Source organism: Hyperoodon ampullatus (assembly GCF_949752795.1).
Source record: "Hyperoodon ampullatus genome assembly, chromosome: 9".
Taxonomy (NCBI): Eukaryota; Metazoa; Chordata; class Mammalia; order Artiodactyla; family Ziphiidae; genus Hyperoodon; species Hyperoodon ampullatus.
The window spans coordinates 22,264,625-22,284,259 of NC_136922.1; the positions used below are offsets into that span (position 1 = coordinate 22,264,625).

General features: G+C 49.9%; 1 protein-coding gene across 4 annotated transcripts in view; it reads left to right on the forward strand.

Annotated features, from left to right (window-relative positions):
* Window positions 1–7,474: 7,474 nt before the first annotated feature.
* OGDH (oxoglutarate dehydrogenase) overlaps window positions 7,475–19,635 on the forward strand; it is a gene marked incomplete at both ends in the record, with an annotated part of 59,000 nt that continues 46,839 nt past the window's right edge. For 3 of the 4 annotated variants that reach the window (XM_079710942.1, XM_079710943.1, XM_079710941.1), the window contains one exon: window positions 7,490–7,711. In XM_079710942.1, coding sequence (XP_079567068.1) covers window positions 7,490–7,711 — 222 coding nt within the window. Of the gene's footprint in view, window positions 7,712–19,635 lie in introns of all 4 variants that reach the window. The other variant, XM_079710940.1, reaches the window with a different exon arrangement.

Consider the following 19,635-nt stretch of genomic DNA (forward strand, 5'->3'; position numbering starts at 1 on the left):
GCTTGTGGAAGCATTTTGATGCTGGCTCTTTGAAAATCCTTGCCAGATAATTCTAACATCTGTGTCATCTTGGTGTTGGTGAGCTTCCTCTGACACTGCTGGGGGGGTAGGAGGTGCTGCCTGGTTATGGAGGTGGGGGCTCCTCACCTGGCCTCCTTGGTATCTGTGGGTAGGGACTCCTTGTTACTGCTGTGTGGGTGTAATTTCCCAATTACACCTTTGTGATTCCACCCTGACTGGGAAGGGAGAGGTGCTGCCCTGTTACTGCTGGGCGAGAGTAGAATCCAGGCTCCCTCCTAGATTGTTGGGGTGGGGATGGTGTCTCATTGTCACCTGGTGGGGATAGAAGTCCCTGATCTCCTCTGACACTACCAGGTGGAGTGGAAGTGGGCCACAGTGTTTCTGTGGGGTTGGTTGCAGTAGAGTTGTTATTATCTAAAACATTCTGTTCTGCTAGGCTGCCCCATTCCTGGTCCTTTGGCCAGAGATTTTACTGCAGCTTTTTTTTTGGTCTACATTAGTTGTATTTCTGGGTTGCCAGCTTCTTCAGCACCTAGCCTGGAATATATGAGGCAAAAGGAAAACCGAGAACTCAGTGCTCAGTCTTTTTGGGCCCCAAGGTCCCTTCCCAGTCTCTCTCCTCTCCACCTTTCAGAGTCTTATGTTTTGTTTTGTGTTAAATGAAGCATCTCATGTTTTTAGCTGCATTTAGTGGGAAACAGAAGTCCTGTATGTGCTTTTTATTTTTATTTTTTATTTATTTTGTGTGTGTGTGCTGTACGCGGGCCTCTCACTGTTGTGGCCTCTCCCGTTGCGGAGCACAGGCTACGGACGTGCAGGCTCAGCGGCCATGGCTCACGGGCCCAGCTGCTCCGTGGCATGTGGGATCTTCCTGGACCGGGGCATGAACCCGTGTCCCCTGCATCGGCAGGCGGACTCTCAACCACTGCGCCACCAGGGAAGCCCCTTTTTATATTTTTAATAAATATTGACAAGTGTCCTTGCTTTCCATAAAAATTTAATAATTTCTACTTTAACCAACACTTTAAAAAAGTGCCTATTTACCTATACCATACACCACTGCATTCAGGGCACCTTTGGTAACACAGTGCCGGTCTGGGAAGGATGGATCAGTCTTCAGACCCATGCACTGAAGCTTGTTTGGGGTTCCCACTTGAGAGGTGGAAGTCCCCCCCACCCAGCAATCTGTTCAGCTATCCACTCCAAATTTACTTATGTTTAGTTTTACCTTGGGAACTTCAGCTTTTTAAGACATATCATTAGTTGTGGGGTGGGTTTTTTTTTTTTTTCTGGTAGGTTGTAGTCCTTTAGTCATAAACATACTTTTTTTTTAAAAAATTAATTTATTTATTTTTGGCTGTGTTGGCTCTTCATTGCTGTGCACGGGCTTTCTCTAGTTGCAGTGAGTGGGGGCTACTCTTTGTTGCGATGCATGGGCTTCTCATTGCGGTGGCTTCTCTTGTTGCAGAGCACGGGCTCTAGGTGCGCGGGCTTCAGGAGTTGTGGCATGCAGCCTCAGTAGTTGTGGCTCACAGGCTCTAGAGAGCAGGCTCAGTAGTTGTGGCGCATGGGCTTAGTTGCTACACGGCGTGTGGGATCTTCCCAGACGAGGGCTCGAACCCGTGTCCCCTGCATTGGCAGGCGGATTCTTAACCACTGTGCCACCAGGGAAGTCCATAAAAGTACTTTTAAAGTGTGCAAAGTTCTTTCATGTTTGTATCATAATTACAAAAAACATTGAGGGAGCAGAAGTGATTGCTTCCTTCACTTTATGGCAAAGGAAACTGAACATAGATCAGTGACACATTTAAGGCTCACACAGCAAGGAAGAGTCACTCTGCCTGTTTGCCCTGCAGGCTCAACCACCGTTTCTGTGTAATAATGGCAAAATACCTTTGTAGTTTAAGAGTACTCTGCACTACCTCTCAATCTCTCAGTTTATGTTTGATGAGGCATCACAAGTGAAAGACGTTGCATTCTCTTGAGATTCTCAGCCAGTAAGAGAAAATTGGTACTTGTGCTCTCTCTGTACATAATGTCTTTGTATCACTGCGAAAACTAGAATAATGGATTAACAGCGATCGGTATGTAGCAAGCATTGTTTTCTTGATTCATCATGAAAATCTTAGTGAGTCCAAAACCAAAAAAAGCAAAAAACAAAAAGCCTCTCAAGGTAAGTTTTTTTTTTAATGGTTCTTAGGCAACACACAATGGTAACAATCATTTAATGATGCATGTGCTTTTCCCTAAAAGACTCATGTCCTGAGAAATTGCCCAGGCTGTTTTTTCCTCTTTAATTACTCCTCTGCCTAGCCAGCATGAGGGTGGTAGACGTCGGAAGTCAGTTTATCTCCTCATCCTGTGAATGGGGAGGTGGCCTTGGGTAAGGTGTGTGCTGCCTGACTGGGGAATGTCCAGGCACAGATAAAGTTCTGTTTTATTTTCCTAAGGGCAGAGCGCTGAACCCTTAAAAACAAATTTTGCTTTGGTTTTGGGGTTTTTTTTAATGTTATTTTTCTCAAATTATAGATTTATACTTGCATCTTGAAATTAATGGGTTACAGAGAGTGTCACTTTGTGTACTTTATTGATAGGGATAGGCTCGTTTATGTTTCTTCTTAGACTTTTTTAAAAACAACTTTACTGAGGGGCTTCCCTGGTGGTCCAGTGGTTGGGACTCCATGCTTCCACTGCAGGGGGGCGTGGGTTCTATCCCTGGTTGGGGAACTAGGATCCCGTATGCCGCGCAGTGTGGCAAAAAAAATAAATAATAAAGTTTAGGTTTGGGCAAATCTGTTCACAAACATTTAAAAACAAAAAACTTTATTGCGGTATAATTCATATAGCATACAATTGACCCATTTAAATTGTACAATTTAACATTTTACAGTATATCAGAAGGTTGTGAAACCATCAGCATTATCTATCAATAGTTTTAGAACATTTTCATTCCCCACCCCCACCCCCCCCAAAAAAAACCCATACCCATTAGTTGTCATGTCTTATCCTTGCTACCCCCAGTCCTGGGCTTTCTGTCTGTATCAGTTTGCCTCTTTCATTTATTTATTTATTTATTTTGCGGTATGCGGACCTCTCACAGTTGTGGCCTCTCCCATTGCGGAGCACAGGCTCTGGATGCGCAGGCTCAGTGGCCATGGCTCATGGGCCCAGCCACTCCACAGCATGTGGGATCTTCCTGGACCGGGGCACGAACCCGCGTCCCCTGCATCGGCAGGCGGACTCTCAACCACTGCGCCACCAGGGAAGCCCCAGTTTGCCTCCTTTGAACATGTTCATATAAATGAAGTCATACAACATGTGTTTTTTGTGTGTGAATGACTGTTTTCACTTAAAAGTTTCACAGTTCATCTATGTTGCAAGAGATATCAACATTTCATTCCTTTACATTGCCTAATACTATTACGTGGTGTGGCTATACCACATTCTGTATACCCATTGATCAGTTGATGGACATTTGAGTTGTTTCCACTTTTTGGCTCGTATAACGGTGCAGTGAACATCCGTGTACAGGTCTTGTGTGGACGTATGTTTTTGTTTTTCTTGGTTGTATACCTGGGAGTGGAGTTGCTGAGTCATATGGTAATTCTATGTTTAACTTTTTGAGGAACTGCCAAACTGTTTTCCAAAGTGACTGCACCAGCTTAGATTCCCACCAGAATTGTATGAGGGTTCTAAATTCTTCATGTTCTCTCCAATACTTGCTTGTGTTGATTGTATCTAATCTAGTGGGCATGAAGTGGTATCTTGTTGTGGTTTTGATTTGCATTTTTTTCCCTAATGACTAATAATGTTGAGTATCTTTTAATGTGCTTATTGGTCATTTGTGTGTCTTCTTTGGAAAAATGTCTGTTCATATCCTTTGGCAATTTTTAAAAAATTAATCAGTTTATTTATTTGGCTGCGTCGGGTCCTAGTTGTGGCACGAGGGCTCTTAGTTGTGCTGCATGCAGGGTCTTCTCTGTGGCATGCAGGATCTTTAGTTGCGGCACACAAACTCTTAGTTGCGTCATGTGGGGTCTAGTTCCCTGACCAGGGATCGAACCTGGGCCCCCCTGCATTGGGAGCGTGGAGTCTTAACCACTGTGCCACCAGGGAAGTCACTTTTGGCAATTTTATTTTTATTTTATTTTTTAATATATTTATTTATTTATTTTTGGCTGTGTTGGGTCTTCGTTTCTGTGCGAGGGCTTTCTCTAGTTGTGGCAAGCGGGGGTCACTCTTCATCGCGGTGCGCCGGCCTCTCACTGTCACGGCCTCTCTTGTTGCAGGGCACAAGCTCCAGACGCGCAGGCTCAGTAGTTGTGGCTCACGGGCCCAGTTGCTCCGTGGCATGTGGGATCTTCCCAGACCAGGGCTCGAACCCGTGTGCCCTGCATTGGCAGGCGGACTCTCAACCACTGCGCCACCAGGGAAGCCCCACTTTTAGCAATTTTTTGATTGGGTTATTTTTATTTTCATTATTGAGTTGTAAGAGTTCTTATCAGCTGTATGATTTTCAAATATTCCTTTTACTCTTAGACTGTCTTCTCTTTTTTGATGGTGTCCTTTGAAGCACGAAAGTTTTTATTTTGGTGAAGTCCAGTTTGTCTGTTTTTTTTGTTGTTTGTCCTTCTGGTGTCCTAACTAAGACACGTTGTTTGTCTCAAGGCTATGAAGATTTATTCCATTTTAATGTGGAAGTTATAAAACTTCTAAGAGTCTTACAGTTTTAGCTCTGACATTTAGGTCTTTGATCCATTTTGAGTTAATTTTGTATATGGTGTGAGACAGGGGTCCAAACTTCATTTTTTCACATGTGCATCTCCAGTTGCCCCAGCACCGTCTGTTGAAAAGACTATTCTTTCCCCATTGAGAATTTTTGGCCCCCTTGTCAAGTAGAAATATTGTTCTAAACCACAAGTCAGAACACTTGGACTTTTTGGACAACCCGAAGCTTTCATGAAAGTGTTTGAACAATTCAGTGTTTCTACCAAAAATGGTGCACTCTTCGTAATGTTGACTCTGGAATTGGAAGGATGGAATCTGAACCTACCAAAATCTGAAATGTATATACCTGCTGTCTGCTCTGTGGGTCCATCAGATCGTGGATAGAGAACAGCTGTTCCTGGTCTTCCCAGGGTGGAGGCCAGGGATGTTGAGCCATCTGCTGAAGGGCAGGTTTTCCGATGAGTCATCTTAAGGGAAGTTTGAAAACTGCTAGTAACAGTGCTCAGCAGCACTGAGCTATCTGTCAGATTCGGTGACAGGTAACGTGGTCTGTTTCTAGTATCATATTGGGAGGACTGCATTGGCAAGAGCACATGAAATGAGCAGTTGTGTGCTTGTCAGTGTGGTGCCTGTTAATTGGTTTTCGCAGCAACTGAATAATGACAGTTAATGGTGGTGATGATACTAATGGAGGTGATGCTACTGCTGTGTTCTAGGAGAAAACTCCAACTCAGAGGCCATCGAGTGTTTCAAGCTGCCTAGATAATAATGACATTGGAGGAAAAAAATGAGTTTTTCTTTGGACCTGAATTTTTTTTTAAATTAACGTGGAAAGCAGCAGTGGTAGTATTTTTGCCATCAGTGTCTTTCTTTGTCTGCCTGTTAGAGAAAATGGGAGTTTAGTTGGAGGGAGGAAGAACTACTGAAGTTACTTAAGGTTAAAAAGAAAAGGAGTTCAGATTGCGTTCTGTAGCAAAATATAGGCTTGTTCATCTTTAATATTTAAGGAGCAAGTTTTTGTTTGTTTTTCAGTTTGTTTTTAAAGTACCTGTTCTGCTTTTCCCTTTTGCTGACCTGTCTTTTCTGAGCAGGAGAACAGGCCAGACACTCTCTCTGTCAGTGTCCTTTATGCGTATTCTGATCATATTTGGCTTAAGAGGAAGGGTTCTTATAAACTGTGTAGAGGATAGTTTATGTAACATTTATTTCTGGGTAATTCTCAGCATGTCTCAGAGCTTGGATTTCCTTCAGGCAGGAGTGGAGGTGGGGTGTAATTCCAACTTTACAGCCAGGGCACTTGGCTTTAAGGCAGATTTAAGGGCAACCATGTGTTAGGCCAGCAGGCGCCGTATCTCAGGGCAGAGGGCTGTGGTGAGCCTCGTCCCTGCCCTGGGGCTCCCTTCCCCTCCCACAGCCTCTTTCGCTCTGACTGGAAGGTGCCGGGATTTTTATGGGGAGAGGAACTGCAGAGTGTCCATATCCCTTCCTGACTGGGTCCCTTCCCGGAGGCATCTGGATTCTGACGCATGCTTGGAAGTGGTTCAAGACCCCGGTCTAAACTCTTTCATGGTCTGGTGGGTGCATCAGCTGCTTTTGTAAAATGGCTAGTGTAGATGGAGTTACATACTAGATTTAGTAAAATTACAATCCTCCAACTCAAGGTCCATTCAACCTTGGGGAAAACTTAAACTCAGAAAGGGGACCTGTAAAACAGAAGAGCTAGCGCCTGCCTTCTAGGGAGTTGGTGGGGTTCGTGAAGAGTCCTAACATGTCAAGTTGATGACCACAGAGCGCCCCAAGGTAGGTAGACACTTGTGTAGTCACTGCTGCCCGTGCTTCCTCCTGCAGAGCCCACTACCTTGCTCGTCAGCCCTCCTCCCGCTCCCAGTCCCAGGAAGCGGGGCTCAGGACCCCTGGCTGTCCAGCTAGTCCACCTCTCCTGCCAGACAAGACGATCCTTGCTCATCCCCTGTGTTCTGCACACCGCCTCTCTGTCTTTCCTCCTCCTGATTCTTACGTTTAGAATGCCTGCCGTTCCCGCCTCTCCAGAGCAAAATCCTCCCTGTCCTCCACGCCCTTCCCCAAGCTTTGCCAGCCGCTTGACAGGAGCACCTGGGAGGAGCGGGTTCTCCCGTGGAGTTTTGTTGGCATTTTCTGTGCCTCTCAAGCGCTCAGTGCTGTCGCTGTAATTTTTAATTTTTTTTTCTGCTGCTCAAAGATAAATTATTTGAGGGTGAGCAAAATATTTTTCCAATGTCTCCGTGTTCTCCAGAATACCATGAGTCCAGCGGGTACTCGGTAGTCTCCGGATAGATTAGAAAGTATCTTTCTCATTTTACAATTAATATTAATCTAATCATTAATTAATCTTTGTTGCCTTTTCCTATAATTGTTTTATACAACGTATAAACTTACAGGGCGTCACATATTTATCATGATATATCGTATCCCTCACACTACATTGAAACTTGCAGGCGAAGACCATAACCTCTGCAGCTGTGTTCTCTCCTCCCCACGTCGAGCACAGACCCTGTACATAGGAGGTTGGTCAGTTTGACTACCTCATGCTGTGTCGTGTTCTCTGAAGCGGGGCACGCGGCCACAAATGCATTTATAGGGTCTTTCTCCTCCAGCCACAGTCTGCGAGGTTTTCCCCCTGTAGCCTTGTCTGCTACAATGCTCTTTCTAACTTTTCTTTCTTTTTTTGGTGCAGACAGTCGTGAGAGACTTCGGGACAAGAATGTTTCACTTAAGGACTTGTGCTGCTAAGTTGAGGCCGTTGACGGCTTCCCAGACTGTGAAGACATTTTCACAAAACAGACCAGCAGCAGCTAGGACGTTTGGGCAGGTCCGGTGCTATACTGCCCCCGTTGCTGCGGAGCCCTTCCTCAGCGGGACTAGTTCGAACTATGTGGAGGAAATGTACTATGCTTGGTTGGAAAACCCCAAAAGTGTACACAAGGTAAGGCCCAGAGGAGCAGGTGTCTTCGTGTGTTTGGAGTCTTGGCCCATGGTGGCTGGCCGTCCAGGTAAGTGCATGTGTTCTGAGGACCGTCGAGAAGGAAGGCAGGCAGGTGGCTGGAAGCCCCACCGACCCGAGTTCTCTGTGTCAGCCCAGCTCGGCCGTCACACCAGGCCCAACCGGAACCGCCTTCTCTGGAGGGGCGTATCCCTCTCTCTGTGCGCGGCGCGCTCAAGGCCTTGCTCCCTGGAACAGCCAACGTGTTAAACCGGCAAGGATGTGGAGAAGCGCTTGCACCACTCCCAGGCTCTCACCAAGGCTGCTGCAGGATGGTGATGCTGCAGAAAGGAAGCCCACGGAAGGAAAGGCCCCGCAGGAAGCTGCTGTGTCCCACTGTGCTCGGAACACCTGAAAACCATTTCATGTGATTTCTGTATAAATAACATTTTAGATCAGTATGTTCACGTTTTTCTCTTGTATTTGAAAGTAAATTCTGTGAAGGCTTCCTTCTAAATTCTCTGTGTTAACCGGTGAGGCTCTTCCTTAGAGCCTCTCTCTTCACACGTTTACTTGATACAGAGCGTGCCTAGTGGGAGAACTTCTTGACAGCATTTTGGCTAGTGATATTTATGGGTTTTGATGACTGTTCCTTGGTTTTCAGGTCAGGCAGCTGGCCCAGCAGAAGCTGGAGGGTAGATCCCCAAGTTGCTCAGACCCCTTGTGCCCCATTGCGGGGTGTGTGAAGGAGACAGTATGTGTGAGGTGCTCAGGGTCTGCGCAGAGGAAGGGCCCACCGGAGGCTGGCTGTCGTCACTGTTGATCTGGCTCTTTCCTTGTGAATTTTGGGGACTTGTTATCTAAAGGCAGCCTGCTTCCATTGGGCCCTTGAGCGTAAGCTTTACCCTTTTACCCTGAAGCACTAGTGACATTTAGATTGGGTACGTTTGACTGCGGGAGCCAGCAGCCCCGTTTCATCAGGAATGCCGCCTCTGGGTCTGAACCTCCTTGCCCAGCAAGGTTTCCATGGCAACCTGGAAGCTGCATTGCTCCATGAGCAAGATGAGACCTGGTTTCCTATGGGAGGAGATCTGCGGTGTGTTTCCCAAGACTGTAGACAAATGCACTGCCCGGAAAAAAGTGCCTCTGCCTGTGATGTCAGATATTAGCGGTTTCTGAAGACAGTTGCTACAAGGTTATCGCTCAAATAAACCTAGCTGAGAGGTTTCAGAATCAGACTTTCATCTTGTGTCCAGGCTGTCCCTTGCCTTCCTTTTCTCAGACGTAACCTCTTTATGGAACCAACCAAGTCTTCTTAAGTTATATTTGGTTTTAGGGAGAATAGCACGTGAGTGAGCTATTGCGAGTTAACAGGGATCTAGGTCGGGGAACGTCCGTGTGTGAATGCCTGGTGTCGCGGGAACGGGTTGCAGTGGAGAGGCACACTGTGGCTCTGTGGTGCAGAGCTCTGGAAAGTGGGGCTGAAAGCATCACAGTGGCTGTTACCATTATTAGTATTTGTATTAATATCGTTATCGTTATTGCTTAAAAAAATTGTTTAAAAGACTTATTCTGTAGAGCAGTTTTAGGTTTATAGCAAAATTGAGGGGAAGGTACAGAGATTTGCCATGTACTCCCTGCCCCCCACATGCAGTCTCCCCGCCATCAACATCCCCCACCAGAGTTACAATATTTGTTATAATTGATGAACCTACATTGACGTCATTTGGGTCATCATCACCCAAAGCCCATAGTCTACATTAGGGTTCACTCTTGGTGGTGTGCGTTCTGTGGTTTTGGACAAATACATAATGCCATGTATCACCATTATAGTATCATAGAGAGTATTTTCACTGCCCTAAAAATGCTCTGTGCTCCGCCTATTCTTTTTTTTTTTTTTTGCTGTACTCAGGCCTCTCACTGTTGTGGAGCACAGGCTCCGGACGCGCAGGCTCAGCGGCCATGGCTCACGGGCCCAGCCGCTCCGCGGCATGTGGGATCTTCCCGGACTGGGGCACGAATCCGTGTCCCCTGCATCGGCAGGCGGACTCTCAACCACTGCGCCACCAGGGAAGCCCGCTCCACCTATTCTTGAAAAGGATTTTTATCACATGGTGTCGAGGAAGGTGACACTTGGGGGTTCTCAGGCTGCATGGGAGGGTCACCGTGTCCATCTGTCCCAGGGATGAGGACAGCACAGTGAGAGGACTACTGACAGGCACAGAGGCAGCCTGCTGAGGAAGAATGCAGAGTGAGGATTGGGTCCCTGGGCTCCGCAGGTCAGAGCAAGCACCTCTTTAGCACCTCTTTGAGAGATTCTGCAGGGGATATGGGTAAAGGATCTCAAAAAAGGACTTTTCCGTTTAATACGAGAATACATGCAGGTTGGCGTCTTTGGGCCAGATTTTATGTGCTGGTTTCTGTTGTCAGGATTCTCCAGGGGACACAGCGTCTCCTTGAGGGAGAGGGACAGGATGGTGTAAATCAGTGGACATTTACAATGGCAGTGTCCCTCCGCGGCCATCCCAGCAAAGTGGACTTGATCACCTCTCCAAGTTGAATTAGGCCCAATACCTATTGTATGCTCATTTTTTGAGGGACAGGATCCAGAACTTTCATCAGATTTTCAAAGGCATTTGTGGCCCACGGAAGGCCTTGGAAATCGTTGGCTTTATTAAGAATGCTTTGTTTGTGCTCTGCGTTAGAAAAAATAGTTTAGGGAGAGAGAAAGAAAATTAGGTTTTAAGATTTAGATTGATCATCTTTCTGATCTCTCATTTCTGCATCAGATAAGGGATGTCAAATTCCTTGTCCTGAGAGTTGGTTCCATCATCATTCTCTTCCCTCCCTTTGCAGAGGGCTTATGAGGAACTGCTAGGACTGAATTTTTTTGTGTCCAGCAGAAACAGCACAAATTTAGCATCTCCCCCTCCCTGCCCTTCTATGCTCTGCTTTCCTATTATTTTTTAAACTTTTTATGACGTTTTCAAACATACAATAGGAGTGTCCATTACAAATTGACACTTAGCATCTACCTCTACAAGGATCAGATTATGAGCTCTGCAGCTGCTGACCTCCAACACCCCCTGAAAGGAGTTCAGGGGGTAGAGATCAGGAATGAAGCACTCTGTGCTCTGGGAAAGGCTGGGAGAACAGGTCTTCAGATAGATATTTTCAGGAGAAGATTTTATGAGCCCAATTCTGTCATCTCCCTGTATCTGGAGAAGCACTAAAATCCTTCATGGTGCCGCCTGCTCCTCGAGACTAGCAGAAACCTTCTGCAAAAACTCTGTGCTCGATCGCATGGACTCCCCCTTCACCAAAATCACAAATACACTGACCTTCCCCCCAACTTCTTTAGAGCAGTTTCTCAGAGCTATCTGAAATGCTGTCTCCCGAGCTCTAGTCCTCATTTTGTCCCAAATAAAACTTAACTCACAACTCTCACGTTGTGCTTTTTTTTTCTTCCCCCAGTTGACAGGAGTGTGAAATGAACCTCTGTGAGGAGACCCATCACGCAACTTCAGTAGCTCTCTGCAGTTTGCCAGTCTTTAAAAATCTATTCCTTCCCCACTTACTTTCTGTCATAAATGTATCTGAGTGGCTCTATCAAGGGAATGGTTTCTTCACCACACCTAACAAAATTAACAAGATACTTCTCTAATACTATAATCTCATTCTCAGTCTACATTCAGCTGTTTGTGATTATCTTAAAGCTGCCCTTTCACGTTTGACTTTATAATTTACTTTATAATTTTGTCGCCCGTGAGCCGTGGCCGCTGAGCCTGCGCGTCCGGAGCCTGTGCCCAGAGCCTGTGCTCCGCAACGGGAGGGGCTGCAGCGGTGAGAGGCCCGCGTACAGCAAAAAAAAAAACTTTTATTTCTAAATGTTTAATGGTGAATGTTATGTTTGTGGTAGAGTAATCAAGCAGTTCAGGGGTGCAAGCCCCCGAGCGCTCCCTGTGCCTCTGCGCCCAGTTACCTGGCCGGCCCAGGGTCTGCCTTTGCACCCCGTCTCGCCGTCCCTCTGCTCTTCGTCCCTTGGCGTGGTCCTCTCCTGGACAGCCATCTCTTCCCCATCATTCTCTCCAGTCCGGCCTCTGCGCTCCAGTCTTAAACACCTTGTCAAGTGTAGCTCGCCCCTTGCCCCTCTAGGACCGTCAGCCAGGGCCTGTTCTGTCAGCGTGCGAAGCTCTCCCTCATTAAGCTCTTGGCCATGTTGCGGACGAGTCAGATGGTGGCGTTTTTTTTTTTTTTTTTTTTTTTGCGGTACGTGGGCCTTTCACTGTTGTGGCCTCTCCCACTGCAGAGCACAGGCTCCGGACGCGCAGGCTCAGCGGCCATGGCTCACGGGCCCAGCCGCTCCGCGGCATGTGGTATCTTCCCGGACCGGGGCACGAACCCATGTCCCCTGCATCGGCAGGCAGACTCTCAACCACTGCGCCACCAGGGAAGCCCAGATGGTGGCATCTTATTTTTATTTATGTCTTAAAAACAGAGTCAAAGCCAGATTGCCCTTCTTAGTGTTTCATACAGACAGGTAATTGAGAGTTGGCTGAGCCCTCACCTGGCCCCTCCTGTGCAGCAGAGACAGGTGCCCGCCCTCACCTCCACCCCCGCCACAGTCACAGCGTGGTGTCAGCCCTGCGGGGAGGACCCAGGGTCAGGCCCTGTGCCCTCTCCACCCTGTGGTGCCCTTTGTGCCCCTGCTCACTGGGCCACCGCAGCCATCCTTGGTGCATTGGAGCTTACTTCCCCTGCCTGGACCTTCTGAGTGACCTCTGCCCACTTCCTAAAAGCCTGTCTTCCTCGTCTTGCTGACTGCGTCCATTCCCTCTCCTGCCTTCTGCGGGCCAGCTCACACGTGTAGTAACAGCTCTCTGGTCCAGTGTGGTCACCACAAGAGCTCTGTGTGGCGCACTCTCGGTCCCACCTCTCTGTGCTCGGCCATGCCACCCTTCTGGGCTGGGCACTTCTGCTTCTTCCTTCCATGCTCGTGAAACACAGTGCTGTTATTTTCTGTAATTGATCCAGACAAGCAGAGCAGAAACAGACACACGTCGTCCCCAGTATGGGGTGGCACCATTCCTTTTCATTCTGCAGCTTTGAAACTGCCTTGGCTGCAATTTAAAAACTCAGCCACGGTTCGCCCTAGTTCTTTGCCGGCCTTGGGGAAAAGCACACATGTGGTATACTTCATGGGCTTTCAGTGATCGAGGCTGTTAAACCTCACTTTGAAGTTCCCCCTCCATACTCAGCTTCCTAAATCAGGATGAATCTCAACCCTGGTGACCTTTTGTGTTAAATCGACTAAACCAACTAAGAGCACCTTCCCTAACTTCAGTGTAGTATTTTACTCTTAAAGGATTTGTGTTTATACTGTCAGGGACATAAAATTGACACCTTTGGAAAGTGTAAGGGTCCTGAAGCAGTGCCTTCACCTTATGTGTGTAGCAGTTCGCAGCTCGTGACAGTTTTATTGGAGGACTGAGTCGACTGGCTGCCAGGAGGTATGAGTGTGCAGGGCCCGCTAGCTCGCGGGCCCGTGGGGACTTCAGTAAGCCGAGCACAGTTAGAATACAGAGTAAACCCCACCGGCTTCTGCAGGGACACGCCAGTTCTGAGTTTTGAAGGGTAAGGAAGGGGCCTGGCCAGGGACAGGGTGGCTGTACCCAGAAGAGGCACGTGTGAAGGCAGAGGGCTGCAGGGGCCCGGGAAGGGTCGGGGGACACTCAGCGAGCACTTACAGAAGCTCCTGGGAGGCTCGGTGCCAGGAGCCCAAGGCAGCAAAGCGAAGACCAGCAGTTTGAGCTGCGACGTAAGTGGAGAGGCCCCGAGATCAAGCCGAAGAGTGTTGGCTTAGTTTGTGAAACGCTGTGGGAGTGTGGACCCCTGAGCAGTTGGCAGAAAGTGAGGGTGTCAGGCACTGATGGAGAGCTAACTAAGCCTGCGGTGGCCGGAGGGCGGGCTGGGAGTAAAGGCGTGCTGCATCTTTGGGAGCGTGATTTTTTTTTTTTTTTTTTTTTTTTTTTTTGTGGTATGTGGGCCTCTCACTGTTGTGGCCTCTCCCGTTGCGGAGCACAGGCTCCGGACGCGCAGGCTCAGCGGCCATAGCCCACGGGCCCAGCCGCTCCGCGGCACGTGGGATCCTCCCAGACCGGGGCACGAACCCGCGCCCCCTGCATCGGCAGGCGGACTCTCAACCTCTGCGCCACCAGGGAAGCCCTGGGAGCGTGATTTTTTAATGACTATCCTTTTGTACTGTATTTTAAGCAAGAATCGTGTTTTTTTTTTTTTTTTTAATTTTATTTATTTATGGCTGTGTTGGGTCTTCATTTCTGTGCGAGGGCTTTCTCTAGTTGTGGCAAGCGGGGTCCACTCTTCATCGCGGTGCGTGGGCCTCTCACCATCGCGGCCTCTCTTGTTGCAGAGCACAGGCTCCAGACGCGCAGGCTCAGTAATTGTGGCTCACGGGCCTAGTTGCTCCACGGCATGTGGGACCTTCCCAGACCAGGGCTCGAACCCGTGTCCCCTGCATTGGCAGGCAGATTCTCAACCACTGCGCCACCAGGGAAGCCCAATCGTGGGTTTTTAAATGTCAGTGATAACCGGAGAGAGAGATCCAGAGCGACCTCAAGGGGAAGGTGGACACCAAGAGCAAGAAAGGAGCGAGTCAACCTCAGGGCCGGGGCAGCTCCTTTTTTTTTTTTTTTTTTTTTTTGGTCGCACCAGGTTTTAGTTGTGGCAGGTGGACTCTTTAGTTGTGGCATGTGAACTCTTAGTTGTGGCATGCATATGGGATCTGGTTCCCTGACCAGGGATTGAACCCCGGCCCCCTGCGTTGGGATCGCAGAGTCTTATCCACTGCACCACCGGGGAAATCCCTGGAGCAGCTCTTGAGAAGGGCGCAGCGAGCTCTGCCCCAGCCGCCTGCCTGGCGCCTCCTCTCTGGGGAAAGAAAGAAGGAGCGCGTTGTCAGCTGGAGGTGTTCTTTGGGGCCTTTCCCAGAAAGGGGCTGTGGTGGTGATCACATTGTCAGCCCAGAGCCTCTAGGCCACTCACTCCCCGACTCCGCCTGTGCCAGACCCCCGCGAGGGGTCTGAAGGTCTGCTGGGCTCTGGGCTCTGCCGCCCATGGGCAGGTTGTGAGTTTAGGGCCTTCTCTCTTAAGTGGTCTCGACTCGCAGAGCCAGAATTCTCTCGGAGCCTGAGGCTTGGCTCAGCTGGGCTAGGTCCTCCAGGTGGGGCCATCCACTAGGCGCATGGGGACCAGATGCCCACTGTGGTCCCGCACAGCCACCCTTGAGAGTTGCAATTCTCAGTTGACAGAATGCACTGTTGGGTGCGGACAGCCAGACAGGGGCAAGGGCTCTCACTTCCTGAGGAATTGCCAGAAAAACTGTGCATGAGAGCCGTCACAGGCGTCCTGCATGTAATATTTTCATGCAGTAAAAGTCTGGTTTCTATGAGCGTTTGTGTAATAAACCATCCCATAACTTGGCAACTCGAAACACCACCAGTGAAGTCTTTCTCATGGTTCCCAGCTTCCATGTAGCTGAGGTTTGGCCAGGCTGCAGCCCCGCAAAGGACCCCCTCACATCTGGTGCTTGGTGCTAGCTACCCACCAGGCCCTGCCATCAGCCAGGGGACCAGAGAGACTCCCTCACAAGTCCTCAGTGTAGCTCCAAGAGGAGAAGAGAGGAGAAGGGAGGAGAGGCTGCAGGCCTTGGATGCCCCACCCAGAACTCACACTGCCACTCCCACCCATGGCCTTGGTCAAAGCAAGTCTCAGGCCAGCCCCCAAGGGCTCAGCTCCAGTGGAGGAGCCACATGACCACTTCAGGGGGCCTTTTGTGGACCTGGGAGGACGTGTGGCCACTGGGCAGCCTACCACAGTCCTTTCTATAATGATCTGATGGGGCCACTGCCCTTAGTCTAGAGCAGAAACCCAGGGCGTATCATTCCTCTATCAGTAGATTCCTTAGAGCAGAGCTGAGGCAGCTTTTCTTTGCTAATCTTGTGTGTTTATTGACATTTTACCTGCACACCCATACAGAGAGAAGATAGTAGAACTTGTCTGGAGATGTTCTCTCACCTGTACTATACTGTGCTTTAAAAATAACAGCATCGCTCTAATCGAGCACAATTCATTTGGCTTCTCTGGCTGAGGCATCCCCAAGCAGAACGCCCAAGTTTAACTGCTCCCAGTATAAATAGGTCTGTGGTGACAGGTCAGGCAGGCCCAGATCCTGGTGCCTCCTAGACGTGGTGGTGGGCAGTGAGCTGGGTCGGGACATGGCCCGCCCGTCCTCAGCTGGGGACAGTTTGAGCAGGGCCCTGCCTGTGGTTGGAGGGGTCTGCAGCCCAGCACTATGCCTGTCTTTTGAGACTGCCTAGCCCTGAAGCAGGAACCTTTTGTGCAGGTCTGTGGCTGTCCACCACGGGTCTTCTCGCCCACTCACCCCGGGCACTGTCTCGTCGGGACATTTGGACAGTCCCACACGGTGTTTTCAGGAAAGGCATGGAGCCCAGCAGTTGGCACAGACAGGGCACACCAGGAGGGTTGTAGACACTGCCCTATGCAGGCTTTTCATACACAGCGCAGACATGAATCACTCAGCTCCGCGCCATAGCTGGGCTGGTGTGCACAGAAAGCTAGGCGCTTAGGAAATAATTGCAGAATGTGCCAGCACACTTTCTAAGCTGGAAGAGCCCCTGTGCAGGGTGAGTAGGGAGACGTGCAGCCTCAGAGCAGTGCCAGCTCCCTCCAGGGCGCTGGGGTCCTTGAGGAGCAGCACCTCCTCAACGACAGCTGGCGCTGTCGGCCAGCGAGTCACAGGTGACCATCCTTGGCTCAGGGAGCTGTTGCCTGTCCATTTATTTGACTGAATTAGCCTGAACCCGCCAAACCCTTGTTTGGCCATGCATGTGTTTTCCTTGGTCACTTGTTCCCTTGAATTTCACGTTTGTGGCAGTTAAAAAGCATTGTCAGTATCAGAACATAATGATATGGTTGGTTGTGACAGTGCTGGCATCTGACGTCCAGCCCCGGCAGTCATTAGTTTATCAACTGTGATGGCCTTTGAGCCTGGGGTTTGGTCCATTCAAGAGGTGGCCAGAGGCTGCCCCACCCCCTCCCCCGCGTGGTGTTTTACGTCAGGGTCCTTGGCAGGGCGCCCAGCAGAGGGTGGTGGTGGCTGCTAGCAGGTGACATCATGTTCTAGACCAGGGTGCATAATGCGGGTGGGTGGGGTTTGTTCCATAGCTAAGGTGGAGACGAGACAGCAGGGCATCTGAAGGGGACTTTGGACCAGAGAAAGTGGTCTGGCCAGTCCAGAACCCAGAGTCATAGAATTGAGCAGCTAGAATAAGCATTAGTAACCCTAGGGTTAAGCTTTGATCATCAGCTTCTTGAACAAATATGAGTATACCTACAGGTGCTTTTTAAGGTGTAAAAAGCTGCACAAATATAGGGGTGTCCTAAGTAAGTGCTCCCTACTTTTATAGGCAAGGAATGAGGCACAGAGAGCTGAAGCCACTTCCCTGGTCCTTGCCCAGCCTGTGGGGGTCAGGACTGGGGCTCCCAACCCCCAGGAGCAGGCAGGCAGCAGGCAGGCCCACTCTGGTGAGCTCAACCTGTGCGTGGCCCTGGTAGGTCACACGATTGTATCTGACACACATCAGGGGACTTTGAGACGGGGTGGGGAAGGGCGCTTGGTAGCAGGTTTGCGACCCTTCCAAAGCCAAACCCTTCGTGAACAAGTCTCTGTCACGACCTTCACAGTCAGGAACTTGGTCCTGAGACTCTTGCGATCTGCTGACAATCAACAGGGTAAAGTCTGCTTGCCTCACTGAACCACTGACACCCGCGTCCCCTGGTTAGCACTCCCACACCCACCGAGGTCAGCGCCTTATCTGAGATGAGGACTCTGGATGGTCCACGGTCTTACAGCTGTCACCGCACCCACTGCTGCACCTGACACCCTGCCTAGCACAGCACTTAGCACCACACCTGACACCATACCTAAGACCACGCCAGACCGAGCACCTGGCATCCACCTCACATCACACCTAACGCTGCATCTGATACCACCGCTAGAACCACAGCTAACACCCCCCAGCACCACATTTGACATCCCAGGGAGCACAGCACCTAGCATCACACCTGACACCAGCCCTACCACTGCACCTGACATTGCATCTGACACCACACCCGTCAAGATGTTCGCCTTTGAAGGAGTCTGACCTGTCTGAACTGAACTCAGCAGGTGTGTTGAGCACTTACTATGTGCAAAGCACCGGCCCAGCTTCCTGAGACGTTACAGAGGAGAAGGGGTGTGTTTGCAGTTTTGAAGAGCCCCCTCTAACTGGGGAGGAGAGGGCTGGCGGCGGCAGGGAGAGCCCGTTGGGGCTGTGAGAAGTCTGGGAGGTGTATGGGGGAGCATAGGAGCTGATGGCTTTTGAAAACAGACCTTCATACACTACAGTTAAATGCTTTTAGTTATCTAAAATTAAATGTAAGAATTCTGGTTTCACTTCACCCAGAATGTTATACTTATTTGTACTTGAAATCTATCGTGTTCTGGTTTCAGTCATTTCAGCAACAAGTTGATGACCTTAAACCCATTCATGGGAGGTGGGTGGCCGGCCTGCACCTCCGTTGATGGGCCAGGGCCGCTTGCCTCTATGGCACGGAGGCCGCGAAGCTCCACGTGCAGGGGGCATGTGGGACCGCACAGGCGTCCTCTTCTTGAAGTTTTCTCTTCATTTGGGAAAGGGCCCACTGACCAGTCACTTCAGCCTCGTGGTCACCTGTCCCTGCAGCGGGTCTGCAGGCACTCGGTTCTGGCAGCAGGGAAGCCGCTGCCGGGGAGAGAACCAGAACTGGCAGCAGGTAGACATACCGGTAAACAAAGCCTCAAGTTCAGATGTGTGCAGATGAGGGCTTCGATTATCAGAAGGGGAACCCTCTCCAGATAGTGACAGAGCCACAGGTTGAAGATGACGCGGGTCAGTGTGTGGAGAGGGGATGAGCGCCCCAGGCAGCAGGAGTGGGGGAGGTGCAGGCTACTACCGGAAGGCGGAAGCCAGTTCAGGTGTGGGGAGGGGAGGGGTGGAAGAGGCATCTTGGAGAAGATGCTGGAGGGAGAGAAGCTCGGCCTCTGAAGGGCGGTGAAACCTGCAAGCCAAAAAAAATGACCTTCATTTTCACAGCCTTTTTTTTTAAATCAACTTTTTTTTGAGGTCTGACTTACATGAAAATTTACCAGTTTTAAGCTGCGGTGCGAGGGTTTTGCAAAGTGTCTGCCGCCAGGAACTTTCTGTCACCCACGTGTGCAAACTGATCGGATCTGGTGGAAGGGGGCTTGCTGTATGTTGGGGTGGGCTCCTTGGCCGGGCCCTCATCTGAGTGCAGGTACCCACACCTGCCCAGAGCGTGCGGGGGAGGGCCTACCGGAGATGCAGGGAAGCTGAGCTGCGGTGTGCGCAGCGGGGGTGAATTACCGGACAGGAGGAAGCTGCATTCCTGGCATATTCTTTCCCAGTGGTTCCCAGCTCTCTGCAATACTGGTAGGAACCAGTTTTTTCTGACCGCCTCCAGCTTGAGCAGAATTTCAGTCTGTGTTGCTGTCCTCAGCCAATTGAAAATCACCTGGAGTTTTATCCCAAGCACAAAAGAAGGTCAGAGAGAGGAGGCCCGATGACTGCGATTTCCCTCCCCACCCCACCGCCAGCCAGGGGCCTGGCCCGCGCCCACGCCCTCTGGGTGTCAGCCCTGGAAATCCTTTGATTTTATTGTTTGCTGGCTTTGGCAAGGGTAAGCCAGCCTGAGAGATGCTGTTTATGTAAGGGTTGCTCTGTCTTACTTAACCTGTTATCCCTGCCTGGTGACCACTCTGTGTCAATCCTGCCTGCCTGAACCTCTCC